At 37.0% G+C, this 20,920-nt stretch overlaps 2 protein-coding genes across 2 annotated transcripts; both read right to left on the bottom strand.

The window, feature by feature from the left end:
- Positions 1–422: 422 nt before the first annotated feature.
- On the bottom strand, positions 423–4,281 carry LOC128024951 (cytochrome c oxidase subunit NDUFA4). Its single transcript, XM_052610849.1, has 4 exons — positions 3,760–4,281; positions 968–1,056; positions 810–870; positions 423–635 (listed from the first exon to the last, which is right to left on the bottom strand). Exons 1-4 carry the CDS (start codon positions 3,799–3,801, stop codon positions 579–581), a joined length of 249 nt encoding a protein of 82 aa, XP_052466809.1. The 5' UTR covers positions 3,802–4,281; the 3' UTR covers positions 423–578.
- Positions 4,282–4,423: 142 nt separating this feature from the next.
- LOC128024950 (protein FAM117A) lies at positions 4,424–17,190 on the bottom strand. The gene is made up of 8 exons (XM_052610847.1): positions 16,860–17,190; positions 16,007–16,146; positions 14,676–14,792; positions 14,400–14,483; positions 10,485–10,613; positions 10,213–10,363; positions 6,046–6,166; positions 4,424–5,637 (listed from the first exon to the last, which is right to left on the bottom strand). The coding sequence occupies exons 1-8, from the start codon at positions 16,960–16,962 to the stop codon at positions 5,457–5,459; spliced, it is 1,026 nt and encodes a 341-aa protein (XP_052466807.1). The 5' UTR covers positions 16,963–17,190; the 3' UTR covers positions 4,424–5,456.
- Positions 17,191–20,920: the final 3,730 nt, after the last annotated feature.

The following is a 20,920-nucleotide window of genomic DNA, read 5'->3' as shown; positions in this document are numbered from 1 at the left end:
TTTGTTATTATCGGTAATCTGTGGTTACAACTGCCCAGTGCTGCACTTGAACTCACCTGATGATGACATGGAGCACGAGTCCTGAAGTGATCTACTGTCTTTATGACAGCCACAATCTGCGACATAATATGACTAAATTTAAGACCACTATATTCTTTTTTACATTTTAGTCCTCTTCTAAAACCATTACCAGTGGATTAATAATACCTTGTGGCGTCATTTTTTCCTTGTCATATTTTTGTTACATTCAAATTACAAATATTTCATTTTTGTCATTATTTTTATTTTTCCTGTTACCATTGATGAAATCAAATAAGTCTTCCAAAAAACATTTTGTTCCCGAAAGTCCCGAGTCTCCGTTACACTTCACAGGCGTCACTGATTGTTATCAGCCTAGTTTAAGCCTTTTGTAAAGAGTTTATAACAGAGACATTAACTAACACTTTCGGTTTCTTTATTTACAATGGGGATTCACAATCACAGATAAGATTTGAAAAGCTATTTGATGACGTGTTGAATAGACCTCCAGGGCAGGACGTGCACTTTTTAACACACCCAGCTGATTCACTGGGCTCTTCTCAGAAATCAGGCCTGTCCTTCTTCAGTTTAGAGTAGTCCATGTTGACTGTAAAAAGCTGTGGGAAGTGGAAATCAATTCAATTATTTTATTATGAAATAATAACAAAAAATATATATTTTTGTAAGGGTTTCATTAGGCTTAATAGCAATATTGCCATATAGTCTATATATAAGAGAATTAAAAAAATTGTTATTTCTAAATGGCAAAAAGTCTACATGAATATTTTCACCTTGTATTGGTCATTTGGGCCCAGTTTATTCCATGGCTCTGGGTTGTTCTTGTGATCCCATCTGTTGACAGGTTTCAGTCAGTCATAAATTAGAAATTATATTGGAACCTAAAGATTTTTGCCAGTTTGTTGAAGTACTCAATGAAATGGGTACTCACGAGCAGTCGGGGTTCTTTAGTGCGATATGGCCCAGGTAAAGCATAGACATGGTCGCTCCACCACCGATGAAGATGAAGAGAGGAATCAACTTCAAGAAGAGAAAGAATTGTAAATAGATAGCTTAACAATTACAAAAAAAGAATAGAAATCAACTTGATAACCTCCCTATAATGTCCTTCATATAGCCTATACGAAAAGACCTGTTATCATATTTGTTCATTAAATGCAATAGTATTCATAATAAAACCATGTTTTATCATCAGCATTCAAATTCAAAGTTGCTGCTAACTGCAGACATGGGGACTTGTGACTTGGTGACTTGGACTCGAGTCGCTATTTTTAGGACTTGAGACTTGACTCGGACTTGGAAGTTAAAGACTCAGGACTTGACTTGACTTGAGACACGATGACTTGAATGACTTGAGTGTTAATCAAATCATGTTTTCAGTTTGAATATAAAATATATAAATTATTTTTTAAAATAAAGTTGATTACTCAGCTGGAGCGCAGGCTGAGAATAGCGTCGTGACTGGATCAGGACACTATCATCAGTCATGCCCTCTCTACCTTACACACACCACGCCCACTTAAATCAGATATCACATCACATCAACATGTCAGCCTGAGAGGTACCGAGGGTCATCGCTTTTGTCTTCAATAGTTCGCGACTAAAAACGCGTGGAAAACGCTAGTCGCGCCGCTTTCTCCTTCTTTCCAAAGCGCTCGGGCAGAAGTGCTCCTGGGGCGTCTGCCGTTGCTAAGCATCCATGACACGCTCTCTCTCAATGAAGACGTAGACATTTCAGACATTTCAGCAAAGGATAAATGGATTTGCAGCACTAAAAATCGCTCGCAGTAGCTCTGCTACTAAATTCATTTCAAAATGGCAATCCATATACAGCTATGAACAGCTGTTCCTTCATGTTAGCTGAGCTTTCAACGTTGATACGGGAAAGGATTAAGCTGATTGGTTAGTTATTGTCACATGAACTGCGGTGCGCTTGCAGCATTCTGAAAAGTTTAGATGTTTTTAACTCGATGCGGTGCGCGTCGTGAGCGCGTTGCTTCCATTATGAGCGCGCATACCGCGTTCCTACATTGGAAATAACGAACTTGCGCGCGCAAAAGACGTGATGTGAACGGCATTGGAAATAATGATCCGCTAGCAGGCCGTCAAAAAACGCATTCCAGGGGCGGGGTGAGCTGGACCGCAGACAGAAGGCAAAAGGGCCAACAAGTGCTAAGCATCTCTCGGGGAACTCCTTCAAGACTGTTGGAAGACCATTTCAGGTGACTAGCTCTTGAAGCTCATCAAGAGAATGCCAAGAGTGTGCAAAGCAGTAATCAAAACAAAAAGTGGCTACTTTGAAGAACCAAGAATATGACATATTTTCGGTTGTTTCACACTTTTTTGTTATGTATATAATTCCATATATAATTCCATATGTGTTAATTCATAGTTTTGATGCCTTCAGTGTGAATCTACAATTTTCATAGTCATGAAAATAAAGAAAACTCTTTGAATGAGAAGGTGTGTCCAAACTTTTGGTCTGTACTGTACATAACAAAAAAGTATGAAACAACTGAAAATACGTCATATTTATATTCTATACTCTGAGAGAGAGAGAGAGAGAGAGAGAGAGAGAGGAGAAATGTAACAGTTTAATGTTGTATGTAAACTGTGTTTGAGAGAGAGAGAGAGAGAGAGGTGTTCAGAGAGGAGTCTGTTGGATGTTTAGTTTTATGGACTCAATGTTGAAAATGTAAAACATTTCAAACACTGTTGGCAGAAGTGAAAAATAAATAATTTTAGGAAGTTACAATTTTGTTTGATTCCATGATGTATTTTACTGAACATGAGTATTTACAATGCAAATCCAAATTATTTTAATTTACTGACAGTTACTTATATCTTGTCTTTTAACTTTATTAAGATCAGATTCTGCAGGTAAAATAACAATATTAAGGTGACTTGACTTGGACTTGACTTGACATAGCTTGTGACTTGACTTGACTTGACTTGCCCAAGAAAAAAATACTTGGGACTTACTTGAGACTTGAAGGTTAAGACTTGAGACTTACTTGAGACTTGCACATGTGTGACTTGGTCCCATCTCTGGCTAACTGTAACATAAGTGTTGATAGTGACAGTAAAACATCAATACTTAGGTTTCATAATTAACTTAATATATATTACATGCCTTTAAATGCACAGGCTTAATGTTTTTTTTTTCTTTCTTTCTTTTTATAGGACGAGAATCTAAAAACTATAAAATGATCAAACCCGAAAAGACTGACCACTTTAATGCTGTCTATGTAGGCAGCTCACTAGGTATTGAAACGCTGTCTTGCTTCTCTGAGGGAATTAGAACTGTTTTTAAATTGATTCCAATTATTTACCAGCAGAAAGCTAATTTATTTTATATTACATTAAGTCTCGATAGAAAGCTGTTATGTTAAACAGCTAAAAAGAGGCTCAATTGATTTCACCTCAATGTCCTTGACAGCTGCTGAAACTTACACTGCAACACAGACACTGCCGGTTTACGTGCTCAGCCACTGCTGTTATATGGGGAATTCACGTAGCCTACATAAAGTATAGACTGAAAAAAAGTTTACCTTTTAAATCAAACATATTCTTATTAAATGTACCCCTAGAGCAGCGGACGAGGATGTATATGACACAACCAACGTCAAAACGATTCTAAGGCATTTAATTTGAGAATGAATGAATCATCATTATTAACAGACAGGAGCATCAGCAGTAACAGATCTGAAATACAGTACTTACAGCCGGGTGACTTTTAACTTGTTTCAGTACGGTACTCAGCATGTCAAACTCCCAAAATATATCTATGAAGCAGAATGAATGAGATCCGATGGTGTTCGTACGCTGGTGTTTCTGAAGGGGGTGTGTGAAGGGATGCCTAATAAATGCGCTTTTACTGGAGACAGAGGTCGCCCGCGGATAACATTCCTCAAGTGAGTCTCATTCAAATGTGCCGGAAATATTCGTCCTTGTAATCACATGCTGTTGTGGCCAAGCAAAATAAATCATACATGTTGGTGATCTGCCAGAACATAAAACTAAACTATTTAGCAAAAGGCTCTGGGATATCTTTAGTTTAGCTGAATCTTCCGTCATCTGAAATGATATTTTAGAATTTCTTAATTGATATTTCTCAAAGCATTAATATAAGTTATATCATGTAAGGAAAATAAGTGAAATCTGACAAGGTAGATAGAAGCAGCAGGTATAAAACTAAATCATTTGAAATAACAGATTAAAAAAATAACATACAAATCTGGTTTAGTGCATATAAATAATGTTGATGGAATCAGATTAGCACTTAATTTTCTTTTGATAATCTTGACAGTCAAAATCACTGTATGTTATTTCTCATAACATCACCCACTTGGAATTTAGTAAGAAAGAACAGACATTCACCCGACTATTGTTGCTCAATTCTATTTTATCGGTTCTTAAACACACTACAGACATGCAAGAATTTAAGTGATCTATAGAAAGAAAAGAGTAAATGTATCATCAATGCACACATAGTTTCCCACGTACTTTCCAATGTGAAGGCAAGTTAAACTTATCTGAATATAAAACATTTCAACAAAAGCTTTAAAAAAAAAGATGTGCACAATGAGCATATTGGATAAAGAAAAACTCTTGAAGTCAGATAACGTCACCATTTACATTCTATAGCTTATCTTTAGCAAAAATATATGTGCAAACAGTACAGAGCTCCTAACTATTTGTACATTCACATACAGATTAATCTAAACTAATATAAAAATAACATTCAGTTGTTCAAGGTATACCATGCAAATATTCTTTAGACGCACAAAAAACACTCTACTTTTCAAAATATATAAAGGATGAATTTAAATGTACAATTAGAGCATGACTGTAACATTCACCTCAAATAAGAACATAAATATACCTACTAACGTGGTCTATGACTGTAATAGTCCACCCACATACTTTCTGCAATAAACTTTTCAATAATCAAAATTAAAGATAATATATTTATATGAATGCATTTGCCAAAGTCTTTTTTCTTTGTAACACTGAAGTGGGTGGTAAAATGCTGATTTAAAATACAAGCATTTCCTTAACAGTACCATTGGCGTATTCAGCATTCAGTATCTATAAGAAAAGCCTTCTCCTTATAAAACTGCCCAAATTATTAATCCATAAATCTATTAAGTCTGTCATTCCAACAGGATATTTTCACCAGTCTCATTGACTCAAAGAAATGTGGTATTTTCTTATTACAGTTTCTTTTTAAATTAGAAAATAAACTTGTACTTTTTCCACACGTTAACAATGAAAAATATCATTTTTAAAAGTAAGGTCAGATACTAGGCAAATGCATTATAAAAAGTGAAGTACTGAGTGTTTTATTTTTTTCCCTATCTCTCTCATGCAGAGTAACAGATGCCAAATTTACAGGTTTTGCTTTTGTTATTAACTCCTCACTGTCCCACCCAGCAGGACCCTGGAGAAACTGAGAGGCTGCAGATCAGGAAGTCCACTGGAGGTAGGAGGGGCTTCGGGAGATTGACAGGGCAGAAGGCTGAGCCTGTGTGTGTGGTGAAGTTCACTTTGTTGGGGTCGGGGCAGGAGAGCATGTACACGTGGTCCAAACATGGAAGGCTGAATTAGAGGATGGGGTGGGAAAAAAAATTTCACAGGATGCTCAATAGTCAAGACTGAGTTAAAGGGATAGTTCACCCAAAAATTTGACCCAAACCTGTATGAATTTCTTTCTTATGTTGAACATAAAAGAAGATATTCTGAAGGTTGCTGGTAATCAAACAGTTGGTGGTTGCCATTGATTTCCTTAGTATTTTCCTTCCTATGGAAGTCAATGGCAACCACCAACTGTTTGATTACCAGCAATCTTCAAAATATCTTCTTATCTTCAACATAAGAAAGCAACTCATACAGGTTTGGAACGACATGAGGGGGAGTAAATGATGACAGAATTTTCATTTTTGGGTGAACTATCCCTTTAAGTACTCAGAACACCAACAGCAACCCTAGCGTTGTATGCCTACTTACGTGTTCTCTTCACACACTCGGACTCTCTCACAACCCTCTGGTGGATCTCTCTGAAAGCAGTAGCTGTTATTGGGTCGTGGTGATGAGGACAGCATTAAGATACATGAGCTGACCTCCTCAACTGAAGACAGAGTGGTATCACAGTCAGTTCACGTTAAACAAAGATACACAGTAAGGTGGCCAGATTTATGAATTGGAAACTGGGGGCATTTCCTAGTTGAGTGGTCAAAATATACTTGAAATCTCATTTGTTATTATCTAAGAATGAAAAATGTATAATATATATATATATATATATATATATATATATATATATATATATAAACACACACACACACACACACACACACAAATACAGGTGCTGGTCATATAATTAGAATATCATCAAAAAGTTGATTTATTTCACTAATTCCATTCAAAAAGTGAAACTTTTTTGTGAATATATTATATTCATTCATTACTAGGGATGGGTATCGTTAAGGTTTTAATGGTATTACTACTCTTACCGATACTGCTTAACGGTCCGGTACTTTAACGGTATTCTTATTGGTACTTTGTGTTGTGTTGTGTTGTGTCTGCACAAAATGCACTTTTGAAAGATCCTTTGACAGATTGCTTGTGTTTCCGCCCTTACATGCAAAAATTTTGTTGCACTTATGACAACCACTGCATCTTATGACAACCACTGCATCAACTCTAGTGAAGTATAACCACACTTTGGAACGTTTTTCTGTCTCCGCCATCGTCATTCTTTGTATTAAGCAGGAGTTTTTGTACTGTAAGGGGCCGTTTGCATATCGCGTCTAAAAACGGTTGGAAAACGCTAGGCGCCGCTTTCTGATTTTTTCCCCCAAAGCCTTCGGGCACTTGCGCTCCTGAGGAGTCTGCCGTTGCTAAGCAACCATGACCTGCTCTCTACATGAAGACGCGAAAATTTCAGCAATGGATGAATGGATTTGCAGCACTAAAAACTGGTTGCAGTAGTACTGCTACTAAATTAATTAAAAAATCCACATACAGCTATCAGCTGTTCCTTCATCTTGGCTGAGCTTCAATGTTGTTACGGAAAAGGTGAGGAAGTTACACGTGTGTGTGCGCTCGTTCTTGTTGTGTGTGGGTGTGACTGATAGACACACATCCGCGGCGCGCATGAGAAATCTCTTAGATCATTAAGCAAATCTCTTCGCCATCGTCACTCTTTATTACTAAGCGGGAGTTTTCATACTGTTATGTCTGTGCGTGTGCCGCGCTCGTTGTGGTGTGTGTGTGTGTGTGTGAGACTGACAGACAGCCTCCGCGGCGCGCATGAGCGATCTCGCAAATCTCACAGACAAACGTCTTAATATGTTCGCACATTCGAAATGTTTGGTGAGATAAAATGTGCACGATAACATTATTAAGCAAAAAGTACATACATTTTTTCCCCTCCAGTACCGAAAGCAGAACCGGTACCGTCAGATCTTACTGATACTACGGTCTTTCATAATTTAGCCCCGGGGCCAGTTTAAACCGGGTTTCGGTACCCATCCCTATTCATTACACACAGACTGATATATTTCAAATGTTTATTTCTTTTAATTTTGATGATTATAACTGACAACTAAGGAAAATCTCAGAAAATTAGAATATTACTTAAGACCAATAAAAGAAAGGATTTTTAGAAGATTCCATGGTCCTTAAACCAGGTACTGCACCACTGTGTGCAGGTGCCAAGTCCTGTTGGAAAATGAAATCTGAATCTCCATAAAGTTGGTTAGCAGCAGGAAGCATGAAGTGCTCTAAAACTTCCTGCTATACGGCTGCGTTGACCTTGGATCTCAGAAAGCACAATAGACCAACACCAACAGATGACATGGCACCCCAAACCATCACTGACTGTGGAAATTTTACACTGGACCTCAAGCAACGTGTATTGTGTGCCTCTCCTCTCTTCCCCCAGACTCTGGGAGCCTGATTTCCAAAGGAAATGCAAAATTTACTTTTATCAGAGAACATAACTTTGGACCACTCAGCAGCAGTCCAGTCCTTTTTGTCTTTAGATGCTTCTGACGCTGTCTGTTGTTCAAGAGTGGTTTGACACAAGGAAAGCGACAGCTGAAACCCATGTCTTGCATACATCTGTGTGTAGTGGTTCTTGAAGCACTGACTCCGGCTGCAGTTCACTCTTTGTGAATCTCCCCCACATTTTTGAATGGGTTTTGTTTCACAATCCTCTCCAGGGTGTGGTTATCCCTATTGGTTGTACACCTTTATTTTTATACCACATCTTTTCCTTCCCTTCGCCTTTCTATTAATGTGCTTGGACACAGAGCTCTGTGAACCGCCAGCCTCTTTTGCAATGACCTTTTGTGTCTTGCCCTCCTTGTGCAAGGTGTCAATGGTCGTCTTTTGGACAACTGTCAAGTCAGCAGTCTTCCCCATGATTGTGTAGCCTACAGAACTAGACTGAGAGACCATTTAAAGGCCTTTGAAGGTGTTTTGAGTTAACCCTTGTGGATTGTTCAAATTCACTACCCTTTCGAATTGTTCGTGGATGAAAACATCCACTCAATTATAGGGGTGCTCCGATCACGATCGGACGATCGTTATGCGCATCTCGTCAGTAAAGCCGGTTCTCTAATCAGCGGTTAATTCCATCAGGTGCGTGATTTCACATAGAGTAGCTGTTACTACACAGAGCCGTTGTTAACTGAGAAGATGCGCAAATCACGTTAATTTTCAGCGTTTATTGGCGAAGAATGTCATATACACCTAGGATGCCTCGAGGGTGAGTAAAACACAAGCTAATTTTAATTTTTGGGTGAACTAACACTGTGTGACTTCTGAGGTTACACCCAGTCTCTCTTGGCAACAGGGAGTCTAGACAGATTAATAAGCCTAACCAAGAGATAATAGTTTGCTCTATATTCCTCTTAACTTTTATCCTTGAAAGTATTTTAGCATTTGCTGTAATACTGTAAAGAAAAACCAAATTGTCAAAATCAAAAAGGTTTTTTGGACCCACTTTATATTAAGTGGCCTTAACTACTATGTACTTACATTTTAATTAATAATTTAGTACAATGTACTTATTGTGTACATACATGTTTTTACATTGTACTTATATTTAAAAAAACTACATGTAATTACATTTGTATTTAATTTCTGTAATAACATTTATAATTACACTGTTGACCCATACTATACACCTTAACCCACCCTTAAACTTACCCATACCTCCAACCCTCTCTCTAACCTTACCCCTATCCCACCTCAATAGCAGCAAAAGTGTTTTGCAATACAATATGAACACAATAAGTGCATTGTACTTATTTTTTATGTAACTACATAGTAGTTAAGGCCACCTAATATAAAGTGGGGCTGGGTTTTTTTTTTCAAATACACCATATTACAAATATATACACTACATACGCAACATGAATATTTGTACACAGATCAAACTAATTCAGAAATATTTGTACTAATTCATTTTTCTATTTTAATGTTTTTTAAATAGCATTACAGTAAACGTTGTCTAATTGAGTTTTCACGTTAAATATTTTTTACAATTAATTGTTAGTAAAACTATCAAACTAAACATTTATTTGTTTCATAAATAATCCATGGTATTTTCAGGAACAGCTTGTTTAAATTCTAAACAAGGTGATATAACTATAGTATAACTACTATGAGGGCGAGTAGTACCAGTACACTGAACTGGAAACCATTTCTTTCGGACATGTCCGATTTAAGAACAGATGAGCTGATAATACTGCACATGTGATTCAGAGTAAAGCTTCCAAACGATACATGACTGACTGACTGCCTGAAGGGGGCCAATCTGGCGAAATGTAAGTATTTAATAACATAATGGATTATGCATCGTAAGTAGATCATGGTTTCTGCACTGATGAAAACTAATTTATTGACTTTATATCTTCAAGACTTGTAAAACAAATGCCTGTACCTGTATTTGGGTGCTTTAGCTGCAAAACTTAACTATAAGAAACTTAAAAGATCATGTTGATGATGTTTTAACTGACTGAATTCATGATGACTGAATTGATAGGCTTGCCATCATTACGTCATCACATTATGGCGTCTAAGAACTTTTTTTTTTGAACTAGTTCATTGAAACAAAAGAAGCGGTTTGTGGAAAAGAACTGGACTAAAGAAAAAGAGACCTACCAGTGTCGAGTTCTAGAGGGCGCTGTGGAGAACAAGATGTGGATAAGGAAGAAGAAGAATGGGAAGCTACAAGGGAAGATCCAATCTGAAATCCACTCCTGGAGCTCAGGTGTGGAACAGGAGCTCTGTGGCCGTCAGGAACCTCATACAGCTAAATAAAATAAAAAAAACCCCACAATATTACAATTATTTGATGGTTTCCAGTTTGAGTATACAATTTTCCATGATATCAGTCTTCACAATCAGTTAAAATGATGAAGTGCTAAACCTACTCCACAGTGGTGAACTGATGAATTATGTGTGAAGACTTTCTCCAGCTCCTGATCTAGTCTCTCTTCACTTTGACGCAAGCGTGACGACAGTCGAGTCAATGAAGCAGGTGGGATTAATAGAGCAGGGGACTGAGATGAGAGAAAACACATAGTGGTATAAGTTTGATTACATTAGCCTTATAATTGTTACCTTTTAGTCAATCATTTTTCAGAATCAGAATGAGCTTTATTGCCAGGTATGTTTACACATTCAAGGAATTTGTTTTCGTGACAGAAGCTCCGCAGTACAACAGAATGACAGCGACAGAACATAAAACACATTAAAAAGGAATAAAAAATACAAATAAGTAAGTAAGGAATAACAATATATACAAATTGACAATTGTATGTGCAAGATCAAGTTTTTTTACCTTTTTTTTTTTTTTTTTTTTTTTTTTAATTAAAAGACAATTTTGTTGTGTCTAAGTCAAGTACAAGTCCTTAACCAAGTGAGTTTACATCTGACTCCAGCAGAAACTGGGAGTGCGTGTTGATATTCAATTAACCGTTATTCAGTGTGATGAAAAGAAATACAAATAGTATAATAATATATATATTTTTTTTTTCATATTAGATGTTTGCATAGCCCCTTAGTGGGCCCTGGCCCCCTTGTTGAGATCACTGCTCTAACATTAATCAAATTTAAACAATTTCACTAATATTAATACATTTTTTGTATGTTTACTTAGCTGCAGCGAGGACATGTTTCCTACATTTTCATCCCCATAATGTATTTAATTTAAACACTCTTAAAAAGCATGTAATGCATATTCAAACTCAAAAAATTATGGAAAGTTAGCATGAAAAAAAGACATACATAAAATGAAAGGATCTTATATTTTCAGTTCATGCTAGATGGTGTGATTTAATCAATCTCCCAAGCCTGGTATTAATTTACACACACACACACACACACACACACACACACACACACACACACACACATTATTTATTTATTTTTACACAGAAAGGAAAAGCCAGATCAACATACTGTAAAAAACAGCCCACCACAGTTTGCTTTTTGTGCATGACATTTATAGGTGTCACACACACACACGTTTTTGTGTTTTTGGTTTTTATACTGTACAAACTGTATATTCTATCGCCCTACACCAACCCTACACCTAACCCTAACCCTCACAGGAAACAAGTGCATTTTTACTTTCTCAAAAAAAAAAAACTCATTCTGTATGATTTATAAGTGCTTTGAAAAATGGGGACATGGGTTATGTCCTCTTAAGTCACCCTCTCCTTGTAATACCTGTGTCATACCCATGTCATTATGCAAAGTTGTGTCCTGATATGTCACAAAAACAAGAGCACATAGATATGCCATAAACCGTTGTTGTTCTCCAATGTGGAGAATGAAGGATGTTACAAACACTGGTAAATGTAGCCACAGGGGGATATTTATAGCACATTTCATTGTAAGCAAGTACAGCAATATGCTGCATTCCTGTTAATGTGACTGACAAACTTTGAAGTGAGTTTACTTTACAGTATATCTGATAAAGTGCTGTGTGTGTGATGTTGCAGATTGCTTGTCTACAATTTGGTGCAACTGTAAGATATAATGGATAAAAAAAACTAACAACAACAGCCATAAAAAATATCATATAACTATGTAAAACTAAACTGAAATTAAAAACAATAATACCTAATGAAATAAGATAATGAAACTGTTATAAAATCATGAAACTGTAATAACCCTAAGAAGTGTGATATCTGTTTGCAGCTGGCCAGCATGTGTTCGAAGCAGAACAGTTTTTGATACAACCACTCTTCCTGTTACTTTTTGCAATCCTCCTCACTTCCTCTAACAGTTGTGTACATGTGTCAGAATATGGCACTTTAGTGCACTTGAAGTCTTCACACGCAGACCACTGAACTTGATGAGCATCTAGAAGCTCATCAGAATCAGAAGAATGTGCTTCCCTAGGCTATAATACAAATAGAATTGTATTCTAATTTTACTATAATAATACGTTGCAACATACTGATACATGACATGCAGTGGCATAGATTTTCAAAGTATTTTGGGTTCATCTTTACATACATGCCTACACATAGTATGTTTTATTAATAAGGTGTATACCTGAATTTCGCCTTCTTTTGGAAAAAATTGGATATGTTGTCCCCGCTTTGATCGGACAGCTCATATTGTTACAGCACTCTAAACCATGACTACCTTTACTGACCAAAGACATCTTTACTGATCAGCGGGATTAATTTGGTTAAGGTTAGGTATAACGGTGGGCTTTGGGGAGAAAGACAATTAATGCCTCGATGAAGCCGCATCCACTTCTGATTTGCTGTTTTATAATGTACTACATTACACTGAGGTGTTCTGAGTATCAAAATACATTCCCATAACCAAGTTTATTGTTCATTGACTACTATAAGCACAATCAAACCTCTACAAATGATTCAGACTGGTCTTCAGCGGACCCAAAAGAGCCCATGTTACACCTCTCTTTATCTCCTTGCACTGGCTACCGGTTGCAGCTCACATCAAGTTCAAGACCCTCTACTTTAACTCACTTTTAAGAATCTATATCCTCTCCAGAAGTCTGAGATCTGCTAGTGAGCAACGCCTAGTGGTACCATCACAGAGAGGCTCAAAATCACTTTCCAGAACATTCTCATTCTCCATTCGTGGCTGGTGGAATGATCTTCCCACCCCTATCTGGAATGCTGAATCCCTGACAAGTTTCAAACAACAGCTGGAAACTCATCTCTTTCTAAACTATTTGGCTTTATCGCAAAAAAAAAAACCTTTCTCCTTATTTTTTTCTTTATTTTTTTCTAGCTTGTACTTATTTCAACAATGTCTAAAACCTGGTATTACAAGCACTTCCTGTGTCTGTTTGCCCCTTTAAGAAGAACAGCTTTATGTATCTCCCAATTGTAAGTCACTTTGGATAAAAGTGTTTGCAAAATGACTAAATGTAAGTGTATGCAATTCATCGGTTTATTTCCCCTAAAAGTGTAAACACTGAGCCTCCCGGGCACCATCAAAACATTAAGAGCGGTATGTTCAGATCCATCAATTTCTTTCCAGTAGTGCTGTCAAACGATTAATCAAGATTAATCATATCCAAAATAAAAGTTTTTGTTCATATAATGTGTGTGTGTCTACTATGTATATTTATTATGTATATATAAATACACACACATACAGTATATATTTAGAAAATATTCACATGTATAAATATATTATTATTATTATTATATACATATATTATGTGAACAAAAACATTTATTTTGGATCCGATTAATCGTGATTAATCGTTTGACAGTACTACTTTCCAGCGCAACCAATAGGGCGAATTTGGGGAGTGGCTACTGTAGCAGGCTCAGCAAGAGGGTGTTTGGCCAGGGTGGGATCATGGAAATTTGGTTACAGAAGCGCAGGCCAAAATTGGAAGACTTGCAAAATACAGACAGACCACGGTGTAAAACAAGGTTAAACACTGGTGGTGCTTTTACAACATGAAGGAATGTGATGGAATGTTTGGGTTTCAACCAGAATGCTGAAATTGCAGAGTTCCTCTTTGACAGGAAAGCTAAACGTAACTTTGTCTGCCACACATTTTGACTGTCAAGCCCTAGATAAAATCATAAGATAGTGTAAAGACAAGAACAATCATATGGGCTTGATGAGTGCAAGAAAAACTGCAAGGTAATGCTAGTAGCAAGGAAATGGCATACTTCATTTTTATTTCAATTTTACCACAATGAGACAGATTCCAAATAGCTCTGTTTGATCTCATGTTGAGGCTGAAAAGGGAAACGTGGATTGGGAATGAGGAACCAGGGAGCATAGAAGAGTTTCAAAGAGAGAATGATAGTATGTGTTTGTGCGTATATTAGTACCTGATGTTGGTTGTGCAGTTTCTCTTGATTGCCAACCAGAACGCCTGACCTTTTCTTCTGTTGCAGTCGTTTCAGTCTGAAAAACTTAAAAGCAAAAAAGTATAAGGATAGAAAAGAGAATGGAACCAGCAGACATGTTCTTATACAGATGCATGCAGTATGATGTAGATATAGTATTAAATCTTACATGACTCACAATTCACGCAACCACAAATGAACTATCTATAAGTTTCAAGCTATTTTCAGGAGTGAAGTGCCATATTTATTGAGACTTACTGAATCTGCACATACGTCAGTACCATCCTGAAGACATTCTGAATTTCCCCATGATGCGGAACGTTTGTGAAATCCAACAGCTGTTTTTTCAGCTCCAGCGAACCAAGCGTGTGGTGTCTTTTACAGAAATAACAACCATTATAAATCACATAAAACTACCATTCACAATCGTAGTTTGAAGCTTATACATCAACTGTGTTATATTTGGCTGGCTGATGCTTTAAGGGTTCACTGAATTATGTTTATTGATTTAGTCACCATTTTTTCAAAACGTATTGTGCCAGGACTGAATATGTGCAACATGAAAACAACTGCGATCTAAAGCACAGAAATAAATAAACAGTTAATGACTCCTGTCATATGACCCTCATGTAATCCTATTGTACAGTCATATGATCTACTTTCATGGTGCATTTTTGTGTTTTTTTTTCAAAGTAATTTGTAAAAGTAATCCTTTGACCATTTTTTTTTTTTTTTGGAAACTAGTACAATTAGACATTTTGCCATTAACCAGCACCATGTGCAAATAAGACCATAGAGAGACCAAAACAAGACAATTTAACAAGTACAGCAAGTGGGTAAAACTGTCTTAAGTCGATGATATAAAGATGATATAAAAAATGAGGAACAGAAAACAGATGATATTTAAAAAATAAGAAAAGCTGATACACACATTTTCCCTGCAGTGATGCAACCTAGTTTGAACAAACAGTGGTACAGTGATGAAGTCAGAGGATAACACAGACTTTTGGTATATACCATGGAACTGCATGGACCCTTTTACACTGCTATTACCATCTGTGCTGAGTGAGCAGGGTCAGGGAAATTTACTTTTAAAAATAATGCATTACGATATTGCATTACTCCATAAAAAAATAACTTATAGCATTACCTAGTTACTCTTTATGGAAAGTAATGCATTATGTTACTTTTGCCACATGGGCTGGGCTTGCTAATTTTGTTAAAAAAAATTATTTAACTGGAACTGTAAACACCAAAAGAGAAGTTAATAAGTTAAAATGTCTCTGCACCTCACTCCTAATTTATCTCAATACGGAGACAGGAAAGGTGTCAGTAAATAAATGGGAAAACAAAGTAGCTTGCGTGACTTATTTGAAAATTAACTCTAAATTTAAAAGCAATGCGTTACTTTACTAGTTACTTGGGAAAAGTTATCTGATTACATAACTCAAGTTAACTGTAATGCATGGGTGAGTCAGCTCAACTCAACTAATGGCTGAACAGTAATATGGGACTAGAATTGAATGTATGTTAAAACTATAATTCGATTCAGGGCCACATGATTAAGTCAGAAGATTGAATCCCTTTACCTGGGTGGATTTGTCTTCCCTGTCATGTCCGTCGCCCTCTTTGGGCCACTGGCCTTGCAAATACGGTCCCACAATCGCATCCAAAGATACTGTGCGCCGAATCTGAGTCTGCAATCGCCACTCTGCTTGGGTTCTATTACCTGAGGAAACAAGAAAGCTTAAAAACACATGAAACCAAAGTGAGCACAGCAAATTGCATGGACAGAGAACAAGTGCTAATTTCTTCGTATGCTTCAATGAGGGGTAAAATACATGCATTCATCCTATATATCATTTATTTGTGTGTGTTAAACTTTACAAATCACTGGTTTAGATCATAAAATTGTTTCTAATAAATATTTATTCTAAATTATATGATTATTAAAATAACAATTTGACCTGTAAAGATTAGCATGGTTTCCATAATGTCTTAGTATTTGGATTGTCTGTCCAGTAACACTGGAGCTGATATGAACAAAACCAGTTCTCCAGCATGACCTGAGATGTTTCAAAGAGCATCTAGTAAAAAAGTTAACTCAAACGTTTGAAGTAAACATACAGCCAATGTTTATAAGTAATATTATAATGATGATGAAGGTGATAATGATGATGATGTGTTGCTTGCTATGCACCAGTAAATTCCAGAAGAAAACTGCAGAGTGTAGATAGATTAAATTCACTTAAATGTACATATATTCTAAGGTTAATTAAATATTTAATGTGTTTTGATTTAAAGCATACAAAGACACAAATTAAAGTACTAATGCAGTTGCAAACTCAATGATTCACGTTCCATTTCCTGTTAACCTTCAAGAAACACGTTCAGTGGCTCAGATCATGTGTGATAGTTGCTGATGTGTATTAAATACTTCACCTGGATTGATATTTTTGACGGCAGCTCCAGCTGCTTTGTGCAGCGTGAAGGGAACAGTAGCTTTGAGAGGCTGGAGACCTGATCCGTTCCTGGACATCTTCATCTCTTCACAAACTCTAGCGTCATTAGCACATTTTTCCTTCTTTAACTATCTATTTCCAGCTATCTGTTCATTCTAAATGTTTCTCATCTAGTTTCTTAACTAGACCGATAACTAGAATATAGTTGATCGTATTCAACTATACGATTATAAAGTTAAGAGAGTTATTTGCTGCTCAACACCGAGCTGGTTTCTGAATCTCAAAAAGCTCTGTGTCGGATCTTTCATTCATTTTAGGAAGTGGGCGGATACCTTTAGAATTCGCCTTTTGATTGGCTAAAAGAGACAGTTGGGCAATGGTAATTGGGTAATAAGACATCAATCCAGAAACGGTATAAACATTTTTGGCTTGATCTCAAAGAATTCTATGAACTGCTCATTTGCAGTCTCTCTCTCTCTCTCTCTCTCTCTCTCTCTCTCTCTCTCTCTCTCTCTCTCTCTCTCTCTCTCTCTCTCTCTCTCTCTCTCTCTCTCTCTCTCTCTCACACACACACAAACACACACACAAAATAAATTCTAACTAATCTAATACGTATAAGTATGCTAAAACTTGGTCAACCAACTTAATAGTGTGCAGTCTGTTGTTCATATAGAAACTTATGAAATGAGTTGCGTGTGGCAAATTAGATAATATATTTGAGGTATGGCTGTGGGAATGTTTTTGCTTTCTCATCCAAAGCTATAGAAAGAATTCAGAATTCTTATATACATACAGATTGTTCATTTTAGGTGAACTATTTCTTTATATTCTTTCCTAGTTGTCAAATGTAGCTTCATCTTCAAGGCTAAAAAGGCTAAATAAATAAATAAATAAATAAAAATCTATTCCATCTACTCTAGCACTCTCTATTCTAATTCTATTCTTTAAAAAAAATAGTTGCCCCCTTTAGACTGTCTATTAATTTACTTTTTATTTTCTTAAAAAAAATGCTTGTCTAATCTTTTTGTATTCTAGCTGTTTTCTTTTTATTTATTATGTAATAATAATAATAAAACTACATGTACTGCATTAAGGTAACTGAGACTTGTTATAGCACTTGTATATCATTGCTCTCTTGTTGATTCTGATTGATTCCATTGTCAATTGGGAGCTAATTCATACTTTACTAGGGGGAAAAAACATATTTCATATCTATATAAATGTGGTATTTCTTCCAAGGGTGTAACAGTCCCGGTTGGGTGGGTGTCTTCACCATGTATTGTTGGAGATAACTTTTCATCAGTGGTGGTTTGCATAGGGTGGAGTTTGTGTGAGATAACACCTTCTGAATATTTACATTAATTGTTGTCTTATATTCCTTCAGCAGAAGAGCTGTTTTGTGGTCAGTGTACTGACACACTTGTCACATTTGTTTGAAAAGTCCATGCGTATTATCTTTCTTTAAAATAAATTGGTTGCAGGGGTTGCAGAATTGTATTTACAGAAATAATGAGAGACATTTTAGACCCATTTAAATAATTATTTAAGACTTTGATATAGATTGATATAAAGTGATTCAATAATGCTTTTTGGCATATTTCATTTTGAGTTTCACTTGAAGAAAACATGCTTTCTCTGACCCAATTCACATCCAACAGGAAGAGCTGTTCTTTTGCCCTTTGTGTTTTGTAAATCTATCTTTTAGGATAAAGTCATTTTGAAAATCAAAAGTCATTTTTCAGCTTCACTCAAATCAGTCAAAGGTCACATCTTTTTGGCAAGCATATTTTGAACTAGCAGACCCCATTTTGCATTTAGACACTTATTATTATTTTTTTTACTGCAGCAGTCCAAAGTGAAAAAAATGGTGCTGACCTTTGACCCATAATTGACATTTGTTCTTTGTTTGACCCCTGGGCCGTGGTGACCCTAAATTTAAGTCCATTTGTAATGAATTCCAAAGTGACATCTGGAGTATGCTTAAATAATGTGTTCCGTCCATATGAGCATATAAACTTTAAGAATATGAGAATATGAACGTTATGAACTTATGTGAGACTTTATACCATAGGCTTTTTTCCTTGGTCCCACCGAGCAACCACACAGCAACACACAAAAAAACTCAGAACATCAATAGCAACAGCATAGCAATGCCCTGGCAACCACCCAGAACAACCTAGCTAATACTAGAATTTTCTTCGGAGAAGGCCAGATTTGCGCTTTCAGTTCAATAAATGCATACATCAAATAGTTAGATGAAGAACACTGAACATGGTTTACATTGAGGGTTGACACAACACCACTTTACAACTGAAAAAGGAAAACTTTTATGTGTTTGTCACACTCATGCTAAGTTTGTTCAGTTAACATGGACTTCCTGGAGTTTCTGTCTCTCTTTTCCCACCTCTCCTTGTTTGTGATGGTTTCTGTCATTTTGTTCGGTCTTCCAATAAAAGGGCACAACTAGAAGTCAGTGGTTAAATTGTATTTACAATACTGTTCCAGTACAGTACCTACCAAATATTCTGATGTGTGCAGCTCATTTAATGGAGGACTGTTTCCTGATTCTGGGAGACTAGACTACAATGTTGGCACTTCTGACTCACAGTCTGTAAGTACGTTTACATATTTAAAATTTCCCACTGATGATTCAAATGCGAGTTTTGAGCAGTCTAGAGTAGGTTTGGTATCCTGATATATTTATGCTATAGTTAACGGCAGTTCCACTCCACACCACAAGAGGTGCAGTTGACCTCCTGGATCATATGGGTCTAGGCGCGGGGGATGTAAGCATTATAGAGGAAGTGATAACCTGTTGTTGGTATGCTCTGTTATGCTATTAATCAATAAAATACTAAGTACAGTTATAGTGCTTGACTCACTCCTTATATTACTGAAGTTACCACAGTAGGGGTTGTTGTTTGTCATTTCTATGATCACAAATGCAGACATGGTTTTATGTTTAAATGGCGCAATGCAAGGCAACACATAAAAAGTCATTATAATCCGTAATTATGTGCCCACTGGATGCAACAAATGACACGTTTATAATGGGTTTTAATGTTTTGTCTCTTCACGCTGAGACACACAACTGTCAGGGAATGGATGACAGGAAGCAAAATGCAAGTAACAATTTATTGACAGAATATAATGTAAGGCTTCAGCTGACGGCGGGTGGTGCAGAGACCTCGATGGACAGCACAGGATGGGTGAGATGGTGAGTAGAGTTCGCTGGTGAAAGATAATGAAAGATCCAGATGATGATGTAATCCATAGCGAAACACAGAACCGGAACAAACCCATGAGATGGAATGCTGAACAGGAAGGAGACAGACATGCAGCACGGAGGAGTGCAAACAACGACATGCAGCTGCCGCTGGTCACTGATGATCAGCGGTAACGCCCACATGAAACAATCAGCGTAACGACATCAACATGAGACGAGCAGGAAACAATGCATTAATGAATCGTGACAGTACCCCACCTCCTAGAGACGCCTCCTGGTGTCCCCAGACTTCCTTACCTGTCGATTGTAATCATCGATAAGGGAGTGATCCAGGATGTCACTAGCAGGCACCCAACTTCTCTCCTCCGGACCATAACCTTCCCAGTCCAAGTACTGAAATCCGCGTCCCCTCCATCTCTTGAGTCCAGAATACGATTAACCGAATATGTAGGTCCGGGTCAGGCGGTTTATTAAGAGAACGAAACACAGGCTTTATCTTTGATACATGAAAGGCGGGATTAATTCTCCTGTATGCTGGATTATTATTGTAAGATTAAGGTGGACTACCACTGGACTAATGATTTTGGTGACAGTGAACGGGCCAATGAATTTGGGAGCAAGCTTATTGGAAACGGAGCGGAGAGGAATGTTCTTGGTAAAAGCCACACTTTTTGACCAACAATGTATACGGGAGGCTTAGACTGGTGGCAATCGGCTTTAGCCTTGGTGCGCGCACCCACTTGGAGTAGAGTCTCGTGGGCTCTAGTCCATGTGTGGTGACACCTCTGGACAAAGGCGTGAACAGAGGGGACCGC

The sequence above is a fragment of the Carassius gibelio genome, chromosome A12 (genome assembly GCF_023724105.1).
Source record: "Carassius gibelio isolate Cgi1373 ecotype wild population from Czech Republic chromosome A12, carGib1.2-hapl.c, whole genome shotgun sequence".
NCBI lineage: Eukaryota > Metazoa > Chordata > Actinopteri > Cypriniformes > Cyprinidae > Carassius > Carassius gibelio.
The sequence above is the reverse complement of the archived record's forward strand: the minus strand, read 5'-3'. Positions and strand labels throughout refer to the sequence as shown.